We start from the raw sequence: 23,450 nt of genomic DNA on the forward strand, positions 1-23,450 counted from the left end.
AGAACAGGATGTGCTATTGGGTGTTGGTGTTTGATTGGTTGGAGGTTGTAAACACCTAACAAACGAACGGTTTACATACAGCAGAATCGCGACTGCGAAGAAAGAGATGTGTTGTTGACTGCTGAGTAGAATATCAGCGAAATTTCGACTTCTGTCTAATTGAATTTCGACCGACAACAAATTAACAATTATCAGTAATGTAGAAGAACTGGTATATTTGAAAACTGAAGTAAGTAACTACATTTTTGTGTAAATAACATCATAAATCGTGTAATATCACTCAGACTGTCGGAAGATCCGTTTACAGCTTGACAATTCCTCCACCAAAGACGACATTTACCAACAACAAAAAACATAAAAAAAATACACACTAAACAGCGAAACCAAGAGATTCAGAACTACAGCTAGTTACAACATAAATTACGCCCTTGTCTTGAAATATGTCTGACATTTTTTTAATTTTTCGTCGACAAACTCTTATTCCCATGATGATTTGGACGCAGCGCGACCTTGGTTCTTTTCTTCGACGTCAGTTCCCCTTCCTACAAAGTTTTAGGAAGCGCAAAGTCAGATGGATCGTGAAACTGATTTTTAGCCGATATGCTGATTCACCGACCTTCATTCGTACGATTTTGTGATATACTAGTATATGAGAAGACGAATATCTTCGGCAATCCACTAAAATACATACATTGTGAGGCAAAACAATTATTGTTAATCAATTATTTCAGGTGAGTTGATTTGATAAAACACGTCAAACTTAAACCATGTCTAATGTCAAATTTAAGAGCTTGAACTTCGGTATTCCGTTGGAATCTAATTTCAGATCAAGGCCAATATTTAAAAAAAAAAATTAAGACACTTAACAGTGAAGAAAATATTAACTATTTTGAAAATGTATCAATTAGTGCATTATACATTGTACTTTAATATTTAAAAAATCATGATAACATTTTGTATATAATGTATATTACTATGGGTATTGTGTGAATTCTCCGCTAAAATAAATATGAGTGTTTGTCATGTTTGTCTTTAAAAATAAAATTGCTGTTGAATTGTGTATACAGATATACTCTTCCCTTGCATATGCTTGCATAATATGTTACAAAGCTACTAGTCTAAGAATATTTATTTTACGTAAACAAGGTTGTAATTTTTTAACATAAATGAATATTCTTATTGCCAGTATTTTAGGTTAAATTGAAACTTCATTTAATGCAATTTAGCTATGGACATTCATCATTGTTGCAATTTGTTTATTTACATTTAATCCCTTTATTCAGTTAATAATAAACCCACGTTGTTAAGGAAATCTATCATAAAAACCAACTATGGCCTCATTTGTCATGTCTGTAGTTAAGCCATAATTAAAAATTGATGCAATAAAAATCTACCTATCAGTACTTGGTATTATTTTAGCCCATTTCTGAAACAACACATTTGTATTATTTGTCTTGAATACAATGTCACATGCATGAATATATTCATAATAGTTTGTAATCTTCATTTCCTTATCTATGTACTTGAAGTGTAACAATGAAACTGAATAACAAGGTAGTAAAGTAAATCCTATAGATATGTGTATCTCTCATGATGAGTTTATAGTGTATTGAGTAGTGACCACACTTCTCGAAGTATTGCCTAAGATTTAAGTTAATCTTGTATGTTTGCATATCAGATGGACCAAATTGCGTTCATGCACTGGAGGAAACGGTGGTTAGCACAGGCTAAGCAAAACTTGCTAAGAATATACAAAAATCGTCAGTCATTTTGACGTTTTTGTTGTGTAACACATGCAAACAAATTCAGAGAGGTGCCCCTTAACTGTATTTTTACGTTGATTGACTGACAAGCAGTGGTCTTCATGCTCCAATTACCTATACCGTACTTATCCGGGTAAGAGCCCATGCTTGGACAAACGCCCACCCCGCACTTTTGACACAATAAAGAAGTTGAGGTCATATCCGGGCACACGCCCAGGAAGTCTTTTTCTACACAAAACAAAAAAACTATTTTCTATTCGTTGAAGTCTGTCGTGATACTTATAAAAATTGTTAATTGCGTAAAACAAGGGGTGAACGCAAAGGGCAGCGCGTTCACCGCTGATTTTTTTCAGAATCATAACAATCAGCAAGTCTATAAAAGTAAATATTAAATCAGGAACGGTAATTCTCTTTTTGAAATATGTCGTGGCCCTAAAAAGGGCCGGCCGTTTGGTTTGTGCTTCCTTGGAAACGATTCAAGCAAATCGTATAAGGAGAGCCGCTAAGCAAGTGTCGCACTCGTTCGGCTTTAGCGTCGTCGACAATGAAACCAATGTTGCAATATTGTAGCAACCCGTACCCGGGAGAATGGTTGAAGTCACGTTATTTTGGCTTTATAAATATTTTGTAGCAGCTTGCGAATCCATAACTGGGGCCAGCAATTTTGCAATGTCACGCCGAAGACTGCCAACTTTTTTACCATCTTTTATCACCGCTATTGCATTTCTGTCATGAAAACTATTCTTCTGTCGTTGGATAAAAAAAAACAAAAAAACTTCCTATTTCAAGTCCACCGCGATAATCATATAATGAGACATTCCAACCGCCGGAACTTGCAGAATGATAACTTTCACCGTGATTAACAAGCGTCGAGTCTGATAAGAAAGCAATGTCACGATTTGACCTTTATGATAAAATACGAGTAGTGATGTCATTCTTAGCCAATCAGTAAAGCAGATGCATAAAGGTCAAAGATGAGTGCTAGACTGTAAACAAAAGCATCGTGTGCCATCAGAGCGACCCAATTTTTCATGTCTCTTTATTATGATTAGACATGAATGAAAAGTGCCAAGCTGACAGACTGCGAAATCCGTGGATTAAAAGTGCTAAGTCCAAATTGTGTGGGACGATATCGACAAACTTCAGGAATAAGTTGTAGGGATTTTGTTCGACGACTACAGTGGACATTTGACTTGGACATTTGAGAGTTTTGAGTTTGACAAAGATGGCAATGAAAGTACGAATAAAGATCTGAGAAGTTTTTTTCAAACAGCTATAAATTTTTATAATTTTTACTGTGTAAATTCGTAAATTATTATTGATCTTGTATGACGGTTGATTCGTAATTTGTCGAGACCGGAAATCATTTTACGCAGTTTAACCCCTGACATTTTAATTCATTTTGGGCGTGTTTGTCGGCGGGAAAATCCTAATTCAAATGATTTATCACTGTCGTTTTTTATTATTTCTGGTTTATTTGTCACATTATAAGCAATACATTATTTTTGTTTTACTTCTAGTGTTGCATATTGTTCATTTATCTCCGTTGCATGTTTTCATTTGCCGTTCTATTCCCTGCCGCAGTTCAATCTGCGTTTTGTCAACTTTCGCGTTTTTTTCGTTTTTTTGCCGAGGATCTCCTGGCAAACGCCCACCCCTTCTTTTTGGCAATTTTCCATGTCCAGGACCATCTATATCCAGTGGCAATAATCAATTGACTATTGGCACGCCCCGAACCATACACTTTCATGGGTTGTTGTTTAAGCTTTGTTGTTCAAGGAAATCAATTCACAGTTCTAAGACTGAAGCCCAGATCGATGGCCTTGCATAATTCATTGTTTCAATTTCACTCTATCACTGCTTTCTACATGAACATAAGTTGCGCCTGGTAGTTAAAAAGATAAGGATCAGCAGCAGATATTACAAGATGGAAATAAGACTGGATAACAAAATATTCCTGTCTTTTGTGTACTTTTTCATTTAGGCCATGTAAAATGTCATAATATACATACATGCATACATATAAACTTGTTAGAACATGGAGCTATATGTTTGAACCAATTGGCATATTTCCAGTTTAACAACATATACAGGTCATTATAACAACCTATACTGACTCAAAATTTGACAGACATTTGCAAGCCTGCCTACTTAAAAATAAGATAAAACTAAATTCGGTTGACCCAGCACTAAAATTCAGTTTTGGACACCAATAAACTTTCTACATCCTCTGAGAATCATGGTCGTCAGTGTTGCTGTCGCCATATTTTCATTTCCTTTATGCTGACGTAATGTGTTCTTATCATTTTTTACACTGACGTAACTAATATGTAATATTTGTGCCAGTGCTTATATCCCTTTTCAAGAGGGGTTTAAAGTTGTTTATTTTTAAACCCTTTTACTTCAGTGTATTGTGTTCACATCTGTTTTTCTCTTACACTGACGTAATTTACATTGGTGTAATGGGACATAAAAAAACAGATGTGAACAAGGTATATATTTTCCCAAAGTACATGTCACAACTGCCTTTCAAGACTTTCACCTAAATATGTGAACCCCATACTTGCAACTGACCAATGTAAACATGGAATTGCTAAAGAAGATATCTTAATGTAATTCATGTGTTGCTATTCACAATATGCAAATTGATCTACAGTGTTGAGCTACAGTGTACAATGTCATACATTTTCAGAGAATGTGAATGACCACCAAGCATATATATTCATATTCTTCTATGGTTTGGCTTCTGAAACTTGATCTTGAATGCGTCTTTTTAGTACCAGTAGAGGCGTTCATGTTACACATCTGGATCCTGACCATTCATACACAAAAGTTGGCATTTGCCAAAATAAACAATCATGAGACCGAAACTCGATGCATGCCAATTTTTGCTGCCTGGATGCTTGGCACTTATTAATATGACAATCAGACATACATATAGTAATGGATGCAACTGATTTCTTCTTGCAATGCTGCATTGTCTTGAAAATTCTTTGAATCTTTCTTTGCCATTCATGTGTATGATGACTCATAATAAAATACCATCACAGCAGTATGCATATCTTCTGCCATGTTTGGGTCAAATAACAGATCAACAAATATCGCGTGTGATTTCCGCACAAGTCGAGAGGGTTCTGATGCGAGTCCTGACTAATGTGAACGCAACTGTTGTAATCCCTCGGCAACCGTGAAGTTATAAAAAATTCGGCATGTGTTGGTTCCTGTAACATTAACATGAACATGAACGTGTAGCTATTGAACTACATTTCAGCCATGGAACCCCATGATTGATACAACTGGTGTCGTCAGTTGCGGGTCTCTGATTTCCTCACCTTGAGTGACCTGTAAGTTTTTAATGGCTTAAATTTGTTTTTATTTCAATTGAAAATTACATTTACCACTAGCCTATGTATTGGTGCGTCATACATTTATCTTGTAGAGCTTGTTCAACACTGACTTATTTGTCGCTGCATATATAACAATACTAGTATATATTACAATATTTTTATAACCTTTTGGGTGCCAATTAAGTTTTTTCTTGCTTACATTTTGGTAAATTTGTTTACATTTTCAGTGAATTCAGTGACATTTTCATTTTCATTTTTATTTCATTTTGATCAAAAAAGGTTTGGACAATTTCACTGTCTACTCACAACCATAGTACAGAATAGGTAAATCAGTCATTTGGTCATTAAACGTACATTTGTAATAAACTACTGTGGAATACTATATTTTCGCTGGAATTAATTTTCGCTGAAAAGGCTTTTTGGGTGTTTTGTGTGGAATTTATTTTCACTGATTTTTGATGAGTTTAAATATGAAATATAAAAAAAAAAAGTATATTCGCTGGATTTTATTTTCACGGAAACATCCCTTCAGCGAAAATAAATTCCAAGCGAAAATAAAGTTTTCTACAGTAATTCAAAATCAATCTAATTTAAAATTCATTCTTTCACAATAGAACCCACAGTTTTGAGTTGCATGTAATTTATTATTAAATAATATCTATATTCTACTTTCTTATAGGTACAAACATTTATAGTGTTAACCATTATAAAAGAACAGAATGGAGAAATCAGAATATAATGACCAGTTAGTTCAGCATGCAAGTCAATTATTAGACTCATTGGAACGCCTTCGACAAGATCAAGTCTTAACTGATATCTCTATATGTGTTGGGAATACTCAAATTCATTGCCACAAATTAATTCTTGAGATCTGTGGATTTGATTTTATTAAACTGTCTGAGCTTGGGTCTCGTTGTGACAAGAAGTCCGGACTTTGTCCTCAGACTGTTATTAAGCTCAACAACGCAGAACCTGCTGTTATCCAAGAAATCATTCAGTACTGTTACTCTGGGAACCTCATCTTAACAGATGAAAATGTGAAGCAGATGCTAGAATTGGCCACTTTGATGGACCATGAATTTCTCGCTAATGAATGCTTGAAATTTCTTGATTCCCAGATTGAGGAGTTTCAACACCACCAGCCTCAGCCAAATTCATTTATTGTCTGCCAACCAATGCATGGGATAAATTTACTAACTGAATTACAGTGTTTGAGAAGTCAGAGAAGGCACACTAATATAAAACTTGTGTGTAGTGACGAGGTGTTTGCCTGTCATAGCTTAGTTTTAGCTGCTTGCAGCGACTACTTCAGAGCAATGTTTAGTCATGATTTTACTGAGAAGAAAGCCAAGAAGATTGATCTTCTTGAACCGGCAGATATAGTTGAAGACCTTCTCACCTTTATGTATACGTCAATGTTTGATGTGGAGTGTGAAGATTTTCTTGATCTTCTTGAAAGTGCTGCGTATTTCCAGGTCTACTTTCCTCCAGTCACTATAGAGAGTATTAAGACTATTGTCCAACCGGATAACTGCATCAAGATTTTCAATGTATCAAACGTCTTCAGTACCAATCTTAGGAACTATACATTGAGGTTCATCCTGAATTCTTTTCCGAAATTGACCAATCATGAGGATTTTTTAACCCTTTCGTTGTCTATGATGGTACAGATTTTATCAGATGATAGACTGAATGTCATGGCAGAGGAATCAGTGTTCTTGGCCGCTTCTAGGTGGTTGGCGCATGATATGGAATCGCGTGCTGCTTATGTTGATGAGTTAATGGAATGTGTACGCTTCCCTCTTCTCCACGAAAAGTTTTTGAGAAAGATCATGGAAAAAGAGCCATCAGTGATCAAGTCTCAGAAGTGTAAAGAGATGGTTGTACAAGCTTTGTGTACAAAAGACGGCCATGCATCTACGCAGCAGGCATTCAGCGAAAAGTTCCACCCTCGGAATTCGATGAACCAGGATGTAATATTTGTTCTTGCACAAGCGACTGATGAAATGTCCCCTCCACAGTGTGCTTTCATTGGTTTACGAGACCTTGCAGTTCATGATGTATGCACAAAGCACAATGGCCTCCCATTGGGATTGTCCCGTTTTACTATCATCTGTATTGATACTGACATATTTGTGATTGGTGGATGGGATATGACCTCGGAGGTTTGTTGTTCAACAACGTGGAAGTACAGCATCACTGAAAACTTGTGGAGCACCTGTGCTAATTTACAGTTACCAAGATATGACATTGGTGTATGTAAAATGGACCAGGTTGTCTATGCTATTGGCGGACAGATCAACTCACCAGATGTCTGCAACCCAGTGAATCTGGTGGAAAGATACGAAGTTGAGACTGATGAATGGTCCGAAGTTGCTCCGCTACCGTCTTCGCTCATCAAACCTGTGGTGACTGTCTTCAAAGATAGAATATATGCGATGGATTCGGCAAGCCATTCAAAGGTCATTCGTACTCTATGCATCTATTACAGCTACACTGGAATGTGGGCTATCGTGCCTGCAGGTGTCGGTTTGATGAACATGCGTTACATTCAGAACCTGTTTACAGTCGCTGATTACATACTGTGCTGGGGTATGTATGATGCTGCAGATTACCATCAGACTTTCAATGCCTTCCAGAATTTCAATGCTGAGAATTTCCCACCCAGGCGTGGTGGAATGTTGGTACGTCATCCACCCATTGTTTCTCCACGTATTCAGTATCCAACCAAGTTTGAGCCAGTTAACCTAGTTGGTTTGGCGCTTCTGAACGATGAGATACTGGTTGTCAGTGACGCCCAGGCCCGACGTGGTAGGTACCTACTTGTGCATAGGTATGATCCATTTGAAAATCAGTGGGTTGAACAGCTCGAAATTAGTAGTCGTCTGTCGCGTGGGATCACATCCAGTCTTCAGTGTGTGGCTTACAGGGGCTACATTGCCAGCCCCTGGTATGAGCAGAAAAGTACCTATAATTGAACGCAGGGCTTGAAATTCAGTGTTTTCATAGGAGACTGAGTGACCTACTAGTAGTCGGTTGTCTACTAATTTTGGCATGAATTAGTAGTCTCTGTGGTTGGGCTACTTCTAATTTCAAGTCCTATGGATGGAATGTATTTTGATAGAGCCTCTAACTTTTTAGTGAGTGTCCTGCATATTGAACTTAATGTGGCTGAGGATTACTGTGCATCGTTTTACGAGTTTGCTATACTCAGCATTGGCATCCTTGATCCTCCACACAATGTTTCATATTTGCTCTATTGGTAGTTGAAACGCTTATGTAAATAATCTCTGAAAAAATAATACCATTCATGGTTCAGTATAAGTAAGGTGTAATTAAAATCTCACCTAAACACTTCTAGTAGTGTAAAAATCATGTACTGTGTTTGCTCTATTAGTAGTACATGTAAGTGACCCAAGTTTGTCTCTGGCCAAACAGTCATATTTCAGCATTGATCTACTGTACACTAATTTAGCTAGAATTAATTTTAGCTGAAAAGATTTTTAGGGTGTTTTGTTTGGATTTTATTTTCACTGATGTTTGATGAGGTGAATGTAAAATATATGAAAAAAGTATATTCGCTGGATTTTATTTTCACTGAATCATTCCTTCAGTGAAAATAGCAAAAATAAAATATTTTACAGTATCTAGTACATGTATTCGATGAATACAATAATATTGACAGTGCTTGTAATAGAGCAAATCCAGTGTACAATGATAGCCTTTTTGTATATTAATTTGTGTGTATGGCATTTAAGTTCACTTGTATGACAAGTAAGTAAAATTTGTGTTGAAGGTAAACAGAATTTTCTGCTTGTATACAAAAAACTGATATCATTGTCATCCTAGATTGTACAACACATATTATGAGTGCAATTTCTACCTGCAGTCACTTAATTTATTTGGTAATTGGATACACATAATTAATCATTAATTTTCACTGATATTAAATTTCATTTTCATGGATTTAACTTCATTGGGTATCTCTTATCAATAAATGTAGTGAGATTATTGTTCCACGGAACAATTAATGCATCTACAGCATAAAATAGCTCCTATGACTTGTCGTATACATTGTTCTAATCCAGGAGTAACGATCCTAACCTTAGAGCTATTTAATTGAGAAATGGTGCTCAGAAATAAGTATTCTGTTCACCCTGTCATGACGTAGATATAAATGCTTCTATAATCAGCTGTGCTTACAAAACAGGTGCAATATTTTTCAAATCCAGCTGCGAGACTAATCAGCTTTCACTAAATCTGACTTGTATATTCGTTTTTCCTAACTGATAGACTCCATTTACACATTTTTTTTAAAATTCAAACCAAATTTATTATAATTCTTAATTACCTTTCATACGAGTTAAGTTACTCGCTCTACCTGTTACTAATCAGCTTACACCTTGGCAGTCTATATAATTAGTCTGCAATTTTTTTTTTACTTTTTGTAATTTATTGATTTTAAAAATTTAAGCAATGAAAATACATTAGACAAAACATAAGTTTAAATATTACATAAGCCATTTACTGCAGTAAAATGTATGTTGTCTGCTGTTTTTCTGCTTATTATGTAGTCAGTCTATTTAAATGTGTGCAGATGTTTTTTGTCCTGTATTAAACACAGTAAGGTGTATTCCTACACAATTTGATTGGATAGGTTATTCACAGACTGCTTTATCTTGGCCATTTAGGGCATGAAATCCAAAATAATAATTATCAAATATAAGCCCAGATTTTTTTTCACATGCAAGGACACTTTGATAGTGTTCATTAGTATACATAGGGCTTGTGTGTCTCTTGAATCTGTGGTAATTGCAGTACTAGTATATGCCGTATGCATTTTTGTTCAAGTAATTAATTTTCTATGAGAGATGTATTGAACTACAATTGTACAACTATCAAAAATGTAAGCCACTTATTGTACAGTGTATTTCAAATGTGCTTTTCTAGCAACAGTTCATAGGTATAAAATCTCAGCACATGTTCAGCAAAAGCATAGAATGTATTTTGATATTGTATTTAAAATTAAACATATTTTAAATACATAATTCAAGTAGGACGTAGATTAGATATTTAATAATTAGTGTAATTAAGATTATTATTTAAACTTTCAATTCTCTCGACTTCAGTTTTTGATATTCGTCTGAATATCGTAGCCATTTCACTGCCTAAAAGCCTCAGACATTTTCACTGCTACATTTTTTACAGAAAATTTGTACCTCATAAACTAAAAACGATTTACAGTAACTGAGATTTTGCTAACCCATCACCAACAGCAAATAAATTTAGATTTAGCTACAATAAATTGTCATTTCCAACAGCAAATGGCTGAGTAATTTATAACCATGAATTATTGTGCAAATATGGTCATTATTTAAAAGCATTTCATTACCCACAGAGATGTGCATATTACAGTAGAACATTTCCAATTTTATGATTTTTCATTTTCCCTCTTTGCGAAGTGGCTTCAAACCAGTATAAAATTGTCAGAGAACATCCGGGCATTTTCATCTCCTGGCAACCACAACCGGTGAGAACAATGATCGAGCTCTTTGAAAAAAAAAAATGCACTTTAGTTGTTGAGACTCCTGAACAGTGTAACAAGATTACCTCTACATGCAAAACATATATGAATTTAGTTGTTTTGGATTGTCTCATAGTTGAGTTTGTGCAGTTTTCTTGACTTTAGTTGTTTTCTCATCTTTAGCTGTTTTCATCAGCTCTTGGATCGGTGTTTCACATCAGTTGCGCAGAGCCCATAAAAATACATAGCAACATATAACATTATGTGATGTATTACCAATCCTGAGAGTAGTAATATTTACAGTGGATATTGATTTGTACTGGGTATACAAAATAAATCAACAATATATTTTCTTTTTTTTAAATTGATTAAGACCTGTAGACAATCTGAAATTGTGTCCATTTTGTTCATAATTAATAAGAAAGTTATTAAAATGTACATAAAAATGTGCAAAATGTTTCATTAAAATTCAGATGGGAAAAATTGGCATTTAAAAGATGAAATAAATTAACTACCCATGTATGTAGTATCACATTTTAAAATAAATGTATTGCTGTATTTCAGAATTGGAATATCGGCCTAGTGAATTATTTAAAAATTTCAAATCAATTCAAATCATGCCATTAAAATATATCTGTCGTGTTGTCATAGGGACAAACAAGTCTGTGGGAACCTAGAAACAGTAATTTATAATCCTCGTTAATAATACTATGCATGTGTTTGTGTTTGGTCTTAAAACTGCTCAAAATATCTCAAAATATGGTATATGTATTTTGTCTTTTGCAGGATTGATTTAATCAGTTGAAATGAAAAACATGAATAGACTTGACCTTGGTTCAAAGGTCAAGTGGGTTGAAAACAATATTAAAAAAAGGTGCAGTTTTTATAAGACTAGTTAAGATAGGATATGTAAACATATTTGTAATGCCAACATTCAGCTTCCTCTTTCACATTGGTGTGTCCATGCTAATCATGTTTAATAATCCACCAAATAAAAAACTAAGATTATGATAATTAGCTGAATAAGAAAAAAAAGATGCATTTATAAAATGCAACATAAATTTAGGCGATCAGTTGTACAGTTTTTCTACTGTTGTGTAGTTCTTGTAAGTTGGCATTCAAATTGAAATGAAAACATGGTTGTACGCTGTTCAGTTCACGTAGTCGTAAACCCCTACCAATTTATGATATCTGTGAATAACAACCCATTGTTATATCATAACATCGTGATAGCATGCAAGTTACTTGTTTATGTCACAGGTGATGTAACTTCAAAGGTTGCCGCATACTACATTATTTCAGTTCGGGTTAATACTTGGTATGTTTACGTGACAAGTTAACATTTTTGATGCGTCACAGGTGTTTCAAAGTACTTATTGTTCTCTATAAATCTGATAAAACTTGAATTCTATGGAATATTCTGTATAACAGAAATAGTTTAAATAGGACATTCATCTAGTATGCTGTGATTAGTGTTAAATCCAACATTTCTCTTTTAATTAATCCACTCTTTGGTTATATTAATTTACAGAAACACAGCTTGTGATAAGTTTGTCGATTGATTGGATACTCACATTTCAGTAAAAATGGTAAATAATAACAAACATTAGTTATTATCATTATTAATCAACATTGACAAATTCATGCTGTATAGTCATTGCAGTTGAAACAAACAGTAGGATACATCTGATTTAGGTTCATGCCAGTATTAATCAAACCACAGTCCCTGTGATCAATCTGACAATTTATTCAGTTGGAGACTTAAAACGACTTTGTCAAAAAAACAGTGAATGTGTCTATCAAATCCACATTAAAATCCATGTAAATATTTATGAAAATTGAAGATTTGTTGGATTTAGCACTTTCTGCTCTAGTCATAGGCTGTCTTCATTACCCAGGGATCATAGCTTGAGTGCTTCTATTGTGATAAATGACCAAAATAATGAATAAAATGCCAAGAAAACAGATACATGCATAATATGAGGATATCAATAGGGATCCATAAGAGTGTGGGGGTGCAGATATTAACTTTAATAGCCAAATTTAAAAACTGTTTTTTTAAGCTCCCAGACAATATGCACTTACCTAACACTAAATTCATAGATGTCTGAGAAGCCACTGCAATGTCAAAACTAATAAAACTACCAAATTGTAAAAATAGATAAGAAAATTGTAACACCTAGATTTGCATTTTACTGATGAATTTAATCAGGAATATTATTTTCTGTTAGAAAGCTAGATAATGATTAATATGAATGTAAAAGATGAAATTAAGATACATGCATTTTTCAAACATATTTTTTCACAAACTTAGCAAGTAATAGATTGTTTTAATTTTAATTTGCTTTTGGGAAATTATACAAAGAATTCCTGCCATGTGTTTGTTTATTGTAAATATATAACTTAAAACCATATATCCTACCAACCTTGAAAACATCCTGTAAGATGCATTCAATAACAGTCACATAAATCAACCACTCCCATTTAGTCAGGTAATTGCCTCTTTAATTTCATAATAAAACAATACGTCAGTGGGTTGTTATGTTATAAGGTTGTAAAATGGAATGTCTTCTTGGCTCATTAACTGACTAGCTAAACAATGTATAAAACATTCAGACGTTCAGTGATTCAAATGCTCACTGGACATCAGCAATTTGCTGGTATTTTTCCAATATTAGTTTCTTCTTTCAGACAGAGAATGTTTTTTTTTTTTAAATTTACTTTTTCACACACAAATGATTAGAAATGTTCTTTAGTTTCCATTTTCTTGTCCTAAGATAATTTTGAGACTGACTATTAATCCATAGACTGTATTAATCACACGTTTTTGTTGGTTGTACATATTAAACATGTACACCTGTATGTAATCTCCAGTTCTATATTTACCTTGTGCGAACTTTATAGCTTTTGTTTGAATAATTTATTCTAGTAAAGAGTACATTATATGTTTTTATTCATTATTCTTTTTAGAACATGTACTTTGGTCTTTTTTATGACACAATAGCAATATGTGTCAGCTTTAATTTTAGTTTTGACACCTGTTAATAATACCAGATAGAAACGAAAACGTAATTCTGTTTTACCAAAGTAAAAGTAGTAAAGTATTTAAGTTAATTGTATTCACATACAGGTATTCAGATATATGTATGCGTGAATTTGCATAATAATTGCCAATTTTCAAAGTTATTTTTAATTTCATAGAAACAAATTATTATTAGATGCTATAATTAATTTATTAGCAGTCGACCAAAAACATTTGTAGTAAATTTCCCTTGTTTCTTGTACACCTGGTCACAGTGACTCAAAATGTGTTTAATGTACAGTGTTTGTTGCTTTAAAATGAATGAAGAATTTTAATGTCAGCCTGTTTTATTTTATCTATGGAAACTGTCAATTACCTACTGAGAAGCATTTTCTTTCTAACTCTGAAGAAGAAATGTCCACATACAAGTACTGTAGTACAGATCTAATTTTAATTGTCAATCGCCTTTGACATTATTTAAATAACATTGCTGTATTTTCCCTGGAAATGTAAAGGTGTATGATGCCTAACATCTGGGGTGGAGCATTACTCCACAGATCTCTATATGAGCCAAATCTTACTTTTTACTGATTTAGTACTAACTTTGATGTTTGGTATTATGAGACAGGTTTTTGTTGTGTGTATTTTTTAGAAATGTACGATGGTAAGAGCATTAGCTCAATCAGAATTTAGAGGGGTTAATATTCACATGTGTTGGTGTCATGGACACCATGATGGATTAGTAGGTTTATTGGTTTCTCCTAATGTAAGATTTTGGATCAGTTTTAAAGTAAGCTAATCTTTTCTGAAGATTATTTTGTGTGTTAAATCATGTTTGTACGTGTTTGTAAGTGTTTGTGATTTGATTGATATTATCATTAACTGAAATCTAATATAAAGTGTGCTTTTCATAATTACTAAATAACGATCTGCTTGATGATGATGATTGTGTTGTATATTTATAAAGAAATGGCCGCCTTTCATTTCTATTCACCTATGTGTATGTATAATACATAGATCGGTATTAACATTTTCACCACAAGACTTTCAGACTCAAATTTGTCTGCACTTTCTTATATTCTTCAATATTTCTGGAAATCGACCCTAATTTTTGTAGCCAACAGACAAAATTTGAGTCAATTTCCAGTTTCTACTAAAGAATTTGGCTATTTTGTCTCAATTTTCTGAAAGAAAGTGTAGTTTTGTGAATTTGTGATGAAAAGAGGAAGCAGGTGGTAGAAAGGTTAACATTAGCTTACCAGTTGGACATCTGGCCTGAATGTAACTTGTTTCCATTTCGTATAAATAAAGCAATGCTTAAGATGCTAACAATGAAAGCAAATTATTGCTGATAACAGAACAAATGTCTTATGGTAGATAAACCTTTTTTTATTTTTTTGAATGATAATTTGATTCTACATGCAATTGCTTTACGCTATAATTTTTACGCTGTCTTAAATTGTTCTATTCATTTCAGACGTTGTCAGCTGAGGAGTTCCTTTTTAACAGTTGTAACATTTGAATGTGCCTTCCAACATAATGTATTGTATCTCATTGGCTGCATGAGAGAGGCTTGAAATAACCAGCAGTGATTGGGTAAAATAAAACCTTCATTATCATACTGCTAATGAGATGCAAAAATAGTATTTGAGTCATATTTACTCAGTAGGAAGTAATAAATCCAAGCATCTTGCCAAAAAGAATTTTAGTTTGATTTGAGATGAAGGAGGATGCAGGTGGTTTGTTGTCTGCAAATTTGAATATACCCACCATTCCTTCAAATTAATTAGCTTGAAATCTGAGCATGTAACTTTCTTGATACTATCCTGAAGAATATCAGATATATTTACATTCAAGAACGGTGTTTGTTACGAATTCTCCTGTTTCATTGAGAAAATTACTTATTACCATTTTGCTTTTCTTACCAAGCTAATAGTAGTAAAGGGAATAGTAAAGAGATGTGAGCTCTTCATATTTGTTGATTCAGGTAATACGGTACTCTGAATGTACACATGTGGTGATATGACATGTAATCAAGCATACATTTATCATAATATCATGAAAAAAAGCTGGAAATTTGAATATTGGATTAACAAATCATTTTCCAGCTGTCTGGTGTGTTTGCATATGTGTCACATGAACAAATCACCCCATGCGTGATTCATTTATCGCCACAAAGACCATTTTGGTTAAAAGTTATGAAAATATGATTAAATTATAAAAGAGCAAAATTATTTGTAAAACTGAACATTTCATTGGGATCCATAAGGCAATCCTCAATAAATGTTGTTCAAGTCAATTCATAAGAATTGATGAGGGACAAAATAATCAGTTTACAGTTCCCTCATTATTAATTAATCTTTGGTGCTATAGTGTATGGATATTCTAATTTGCAACCAACCTCCCACTGGAATTCCTCTGAATTACCGGGGTATTGATTATATATATTTTGTTTATGTATAAATCGTTGTCATTGATTTTATTTATTTTTATTTTTTGTGCACTGTATTGTTTTCTAAATTATTTAAAGTTTATTTAAAGGATTGGGCCTTGGCCATTGTATGTTTTAGCACTTGCACATAGATTACAAGGTCCTATCAGATTTTCAAGGTTCTATTTGTGTGTACATACATTGTGAGATATTTCATATTTACAAGAATTACATATACATGCATCAGGGTCAGACCTATGGTTAAAAAGTCAGCTAGTTTAAGTCAAATAGATTAAAAACGACCTTTCATAATACTGTAAAATACTTTATTTTAGCTGGAATTAATTTTCGCTGAAAAAAATTTGTTAGCGTTTTCACTGATTTTTGATGAGTTTAATATAAAATATAGGAAAAAAGGTATATTTGTTGGATTTTATTTTCACTGAATCCATCCTTCACCGAAAATAACGACAATTAATTCAAAGCAAAAATGAAGTATTTTTCAGTAATTAGTAAAGTGGTGTAATAACAGCTGTTTATCCTTCCAGGTTTGTCAGTTTTGTCAGTACTTACTGTACTAATAGCCCACATGGACTTACATGAATGACAGCAATGTGTTGAAAATATACTGTAACCTTGTCATAGTGAACACCTTTTATAATGAATTTCCTCATACAATAAACACAAAGCTTTCTGGCTCATGGCAGACCCAACGTATTATGTGCTTCATTATAGTGAATCACTCAAAGAGTTTGCTATAACAATGTTAAAATGTATTACATTTCCTCTGTTAGTAGTACATGGGTTTGCATATTTTAATTATCCAGTATTCTTGGGAGTGAACATCCCGGTATTTTCTTTGCAACCACAACAGGTTGAAAACAATGGTTACAAACAATTGTCGAATGAAAATCTGTATTCTAGGCTAGTGGTTGAGACTCTCCTGAACAGTGTAACAAAAATACACCTATATGTGCAACATATATAAATTTGGTTGTTTAGGATTGCCTCGTAGTTGAGTTGGTGTTTTTTTTCGAATTTAGCTATTTTCACCAGTGTTCCATAGCAGCTTGTGCAGAGCTCATAGAAATACATGGTACAGCGATGCACACTTTAGCAACATAGAGCTTTCTGTGACTTCGCTCTGCCCTAAGAATACATGATACAGATGTGTGCATTTGAACAACAAAAAATGTTCTGTTACATATTAAAAACCAGTGTAGAATTAATGCGCTTATAGTAGCAGTCAACAAGCCAATCCCCAAGTATCCAGTGCTGCTTGTGTGCACGGATGTCACACTATGATTTAGAGCTGGTACATGTATCATAGTGCATGATCGTCTAAAAAATATGCACCAAATAACAAGCTATCAGCACTTTTTCTTTGTATTACAAATTGTATTCAGATGTAGTGTCCATTGACAGTAAAGGTCTGACCCTGATGAATCTTCTAAAAAAAAAATACCTGCTTTACTTTTGCTGGTTGTGCATAGTGCAAACATTTTTGCTTTGTGAACATGCATTTTATTTGTAAATAAAGGAGTGTATTTCTGTCACTTTGAATACGTTTTTGTTTCTATTTTTGTTGATAGTTGTATGTTTATTATTTATCCTCAATTAACCATTATAATTTGCATATATTGATCATTAAATATGCAAATTTAACTGTCATGCATATACTTATGATTGAGTCATACACTAGCCTGGTCACCAGAGTATTTTTCTGCTGGTTACCCACTCCACAATTTTATGGAGTTGTCACTAAAATTAGTTATAATATCATCATACTATATTTATCAGCCTATCAACCATGGTGGAGCTAAGGTGAAATATTAGCAGTATGTCCAGACAATTTTTGAAGAGTTGGGTAACCAAGCTATGAAGCCACTTGCATGACATATTGCTGTCGTGAAGTGATTTCAGCAAATAAAACGTGGTTGTTATTAAAGATGGTTACTTTCGGGGTAGGCCGCTATGAAAAAAAAGGTCAATGTTTACAGCTTAAAGGGCGGTGGTTGTTCTGTTTGATATGGGACTCATAGTGACGTATACAACGCATGTTAAATGCATTGGTTATACAAAATATGAACATGTGCTGCTTGGCGACAACCAACCCTTTAACTTTTTATCAATTTTGTGAGATGGCTGCATTTTTATATAAAGTTTGGTGACAATGTTTGTTGTTTATTGGTCCTCATCTGCATCAGACAGCCTTGCATATCCATTAACCTATTGTTACTTTAAATGCATTAATTATTCACTGGGTTTTTAATTTATGTAAAAACTGCTAAATTAAATTTACATGAATATGTAAAATAACAATAAAACTTGTTTCCTTGACAAATTCGTGAAATTAAAACATCATGAATATTTGAATATGCTCAAAACATCAAAAAAGTGAAATTAAATGACTGAAAATAAATGGTTTGACAATATTGAGAATTCCTGTTAGTGTTGTCAAATCGATTTTGATTTATTTCTAGTCAGATGTGATTTGTCAAAGTTAGTATTGAAGCACTGTCCCCAGAAGAGTGAGGGGATGTGTGATGTAATTTGGGGATGTGTGCTCCTTATTAAAATGAACCATTTTGCTCTAGGGAGAAGTCTGTAACATGATCTACAATTGTTTGTTTCATATAAAGTCAGATGTAGATTTTGCATCAGCTTGTCTTGTACCTACATCTCTTTCAGTCAGATTAGTTCTGTCTAGGGTGATAGGTCATGACGTTATTCCTTCAGTAGGGACCTACTATAACGAGTCTTGTCTAGTGAAAGCAATTATTGGTTGTACAATTGTGGTTATATCACATAACTGTCACAAATAAAGTATAAATCTCAGTTATCAAGCTGCACTGTGTTTGATATAGGCCTTGTGTCTGTACATCACGTATCAAAAAAATGTTTTAATGAAATTCAAACACTTTCAGGCTGACTGCCTGTATAGGATCCCATATCTACTATCACAAATTCAAACAAATTAGTGAAAATACGTCATTCACATTAAAATTAAACCACATGCTAAAGAGTTTTGAGCCAAAAAAATAAACAAAATGCTGTATATTTTTTGAGAAACAAATGTCATGAAATATGGTCAATCATTTTTGAACTGGTTTCTATTCCCAAAATTTTGTTCGCTAATATGAGTTACATTTTTGTACATAAAGTTGTATATTATTCATAATACATTTCAAGTATTTTAAGTTTCAAGTATTAGCATGTTTTTCCACCCCCCCTTTTATCTGCAAGTTCTTTCCCATAATGCATTGCATATATGTGCAGCAGCTCAGTAATACAACATTTGAATTCAGCTCAAACTGTAGATCTAAAAACAGTTTATGACTAACCTTTTGAATGTGGAAAAATCAACTATTTCCAAAAATACATATTAATTTCATGTTTGTTTATTTTTTCAAAAATGATCAAAAGTTGTGGCCAATGGGAAATGTTTTCCCTTTAATCTGAAAATGATTATTATGTGTGTACAATGGGTTGGCTGGTGTGTTAGCAATTTAATTTGGTGGCGCATCTTGCCAATTTTTATGTATTTTTCAATAATTTTGGACCAACTGATCAACATTTTTTTATTATTTAAGTTTACATCTGGTTACAACATTCGTAAAACAAACCATGCGTCAATCAAAACTATGTCGAAATCTATACATTCTACCTGGCATGTTGAAAATTTGACCAGTGTGTTTAGCGCCCTCTGTTGATGATTATATTCAAACAAGTTGATTGACCATAGAGGGCGCCATATAGATGTTTTTGTTCGTGCATAATCGATGTGATTGTGACTGAATACATATATATTTGTAGCATTTGGAAATTAAATATTAATCATTATTTTTAACTCTGACTTATTATGCGTTGGTCTATCCGAAACTAAATATAGTAAGTATATGATATAAAAAACATGTCCCTGAAACAGTGTTCCACTCACATTTTTTGCATTGTTAGGTAAATTGCAACATGTTGTCAAGTTGTTCACATATTTATGGTACTATTTATCAGATCACGTCAAATTGACGTCATCATTATTTTGATATCACATATCTTGACAATACATAGCTGTCATTCCCCATAGCAAACTTTAAAGGGGATGAGGTCTTCCTTGTCATTGTATTGTAACAGTTACACATTTGAGCTGTTTATATCGATTGTCTTTCTGGCAAAATTAAATTCTAATCGGCATCACAAGTACAAAAGGTTGCACCTGACTCTATCGGAGGCTTGAACTCGTGTACCTGGAGAATAATATTGTATCCATATTTGAGTAAATGGGTGGATGATATTTTATTCTTGGATGGTATATCACCAACTTTTTAGGCTCGTTCGCAGTTTGTACATGAGGCACACGACGTCTCGTGCATACAAACAAACAAGTCCGGGTTTCTCATATTTTCTAATGAAACATTTACTGGTCATGCAGTGGTTCAATATATATATATTTTGGGGACGATGCTTGTGACAATTGCACGACTAGGCTACATTCGAGACTGCAAATTGTATGTCGTACTCTGACGAAAATACAACCTGATACTGAAAGCCGAAAGTCGTGTACTAAGTGATTGTATCGAATATATCGTCATACAAACGAGTTGGTGAATATTATTCAAACCATAATTTATGGAATTTTGTTAATAGAGATTTTGACAGTAGTTTTGATATTATTTTTCTTCAGCCACTGTGTTCATTACCCATTCTAACAACTATTGATGTTGTGGACAACTCGGAACTTTAAAATATGACAATCTTATATAAATCACGCCCTCTAGCCACGAACGGCTTCTGTGACGTAATAATGGTGTTCATGGTTTTCCTTCTTAGCGGAGCTATTATGTTTAATTGTCTGTCAATAAATTTTATTTCATTATTGACCATACCCACGAACATTATGTTGTTGTCAGTCTTTGAAATGTATAACAGTTATCGAAAGACAGGGCCACATAAACTGATTGTGAATTTCATCTACTATAATGATAGTGAAAACTTGATTGTAATGCATTCACGGAGGTTGTGCATGAATAACTTTCCATAATTGCATTCCAGCAGAAAAGCAATTGCTGCTCAACCATGTCCCATCGCCCTGAACAGCACTCACCTGAAGGGTGATAATCTTTGATTTGCATATTTGAAATTATCGGAACCCTTTTCTTCATAAACGTGTGCAGCTAAAGTTAGTAACTATGCATGTATATTGCATTCTGTCACTTCCTTATACAAGCTTGTGTGTGTTTATTTCAGAATGACGTCAAGCCAAGATTATTTCAACAGTAATGAGGTTGCATGCCTCCAAAGGAATTACGCTAAGGTCAAACTTGAAACTTTAGAAGAGTTAAGGACCACCAATGTCTTAACAGATACAGGTGTTCACGTATCATGCACTAGTTTTTGCAGCGAGTGGGTTGGATTTCGATAGCATTTGTACAAGGACATTAATTCCAGGTAACGACGGTGCTTGCATTGCTCATATTAAGAATATTCCAGCATCAGTTGTTCAAGAACTGTTAAGGTACTGTTATATCGGAAGGATTGTACTTTGCTATCTTGTATTCCTTCAACATGACCTTCACACTCAAATGAAACAGTTATTGAAGCCTTTAACACGGACCACGCAGCTACCCTGATACATCAATTCGAGGAAATGAAAGTCTCGCACAAGCTTATCGACATGGAAATTGTTTGTGACGGCAGAACATTTGCATGTCACAAACTAATTCTAGCTGCTTCTTCTGACTACTTTAAAGCTATGTTTACTCATGCATTCAGGGAAAGTTCGACCAACGTTGTCCGTTTACAGGAGTCATCAGAGATCTTAGATCGACTGGTCAGCTACATGTATAGTGGAGATGCCCGTAACATCACATTAGACTGTATCATCACTGCACAATACCTGCAAGTACATTTTCCATTCAACCTCATTGGCTATTTAAAGAACCATCTGGTACCAGCACATTGTTTGAAAGTATTACAGATTGCAGACAATGTTGATGAACAACTTCACAGTGACACTCTACAGTACATTCAACAGAATTTTTGTCCGGAAGTCTACCTCCAGGAAGAATTTATTAAAGTGAGTTTGGAGAATGTCATAGAAATATTGTCAAGTGACAACCTGAATGTGAAATCTGAGGAGGATGTCTTCCATGTTTGTTACCAATGGATTGCAATGAATAATATCAAGGATAGACATATCCAGCAGAAAGTGTTTGACTGTGTACGCATCCCACTTTTGACAGAATTATTTAATGGGCATGCTAGGGATCTGCTGGAGAATATTGGTGTAGAAATAATGATTTCAAAGCAAGACCAGCCACGTATGTTCTTCCCAAATGTGTGTGGATGTTCTAATGTATCGTCACAAATTACTCCGAGGAGATCGATGGTACACAAGTATCTGCTTGTGCTCAGAGAAGCAAGACATGTGGAATCAGCAGTGGAAATATGTATGGTGAAAATGGAGGATAACCCAATAGCTCATGAGTTAGTTTGCAGTGATTCACCCAAGGCACTGATAGGTTTTTGTACAGTATGTGTTGGTAACGACTTCTACGTTATTGGAGGATGGGACTTGAATGAAGAGTGCCCCTGTAGGTGTATGTGGAAGTTTGATTTAATAAAGCACACATGGGACCAACTTCCAGCTTGCATAACCAAACGAGTGAATGCTTCATGCACCTTCTCTGGTGACTTGATATACGTTATTGGTGGCAGGCCATCAGTTGATGATCAGGATTCAGTCTATCACAGTTTTGAAAAATACAATATTACAACTTCAACCTGGACTGCTTTAAACGCTTTGTCTGAGTTTGCTGGTTTACACAACCTTTCTCTTGCAGCATATAATGACAATCTGTTTCTTCTAAGCACTCATAATTGTGATGATACTCCAATGAATCTCTACCAATACTCTGTGAATGAAGACGTGTGGACTACCATGAATGTGAAAATGGGCATTGGGTTTTCCAGAACTATTCTGAATGTTGCAGGCTGCTGCAATGGCATTTTCTTTCTTGGGATGAAACGCGTGTTTGAATGGGGGCCATGTCAGTTTGTCTTCCTGACTTTTGAAAATGATATTCGAGGATCTGAAGAGTGGGTGCCATTTTGGCTTATCGACCATGGTTCGATTTCTAGCCCCGTGAGCAGTGATACTGTGATGCAAACTAAACCTATCAAGTGTGATAACTGCTTATATGTGATAATTAGTCATTCACAAGAAGATCAGTGTATCGATGTCCTGCAATATGATGTTAAAATGAGGACATGGAAATCGTGTACTACCGATTTAAAATTGGGGAGCAACCAAGGCAGCCATTTTCATGTTATTAAAGGATTTTACAGGAAGTAAAATGAGAATGAA

The 23,450-nt window shown here is 34.2% G+C and overlaps 2 protein-coding genes across 2 annotated transcripts; both read left to right on the forward strand.

Moving 5' to 3' along the window:
- The first annotated feature begins 32 nt into the window (after positions 1-32).
- Positions 33-17,650, forward strand: LOC100367012 (ectoderm-neural cortex protein 1-like). The gene is made up of 2 exons (XM_006816341.3): positions 33-229; positions 5,790-17,650. Exon 2 carries the CDS (start codon positions 5,830-5,832, stop codon positions 8,086-8,088), a length of 2,259 nt encoding a protein of 752 aa, XP_006816404.1. The 5' UTR covers positions 33-229; positions 5,790-5,829; the 3' UTR covers positions 8,089-17,650.
- A 4,108-nt stretch (positions 17,651-21,758) lies between these two features.
- On the forward strand, positions 21,759-23,438 carry LOC102807441 (kelch repeat and BTB domain-containing protein 8-like). Its single transcript, XM_006816340.2, has one exon. The coding sequence runs from the start codon at positions 21,759-21,761 to the stop codon at positions 23,436-23,438; it is 1,680 nt and encodes a 559-aa protein (XP_006816403.2).
- The last annotated feature ends 12 nt before the right edge of the window (positions 23,439-23,450 follow it).

The sequence above is a fragment of the Saccoglossus kowalevskii genome, chromosome 22 (genome assembly GCF_978046115.1).
Source record: "Saccoglossus kowalevskii chromosome 22, keSacKowa6.1, whole genome shotgun sequence".
NCBI lineage: Eukaryota > Metazoa > Hemichordata > Enteropneusta > Harrimaniidae > Saccoglossus > Saccoglossus kowalevskii.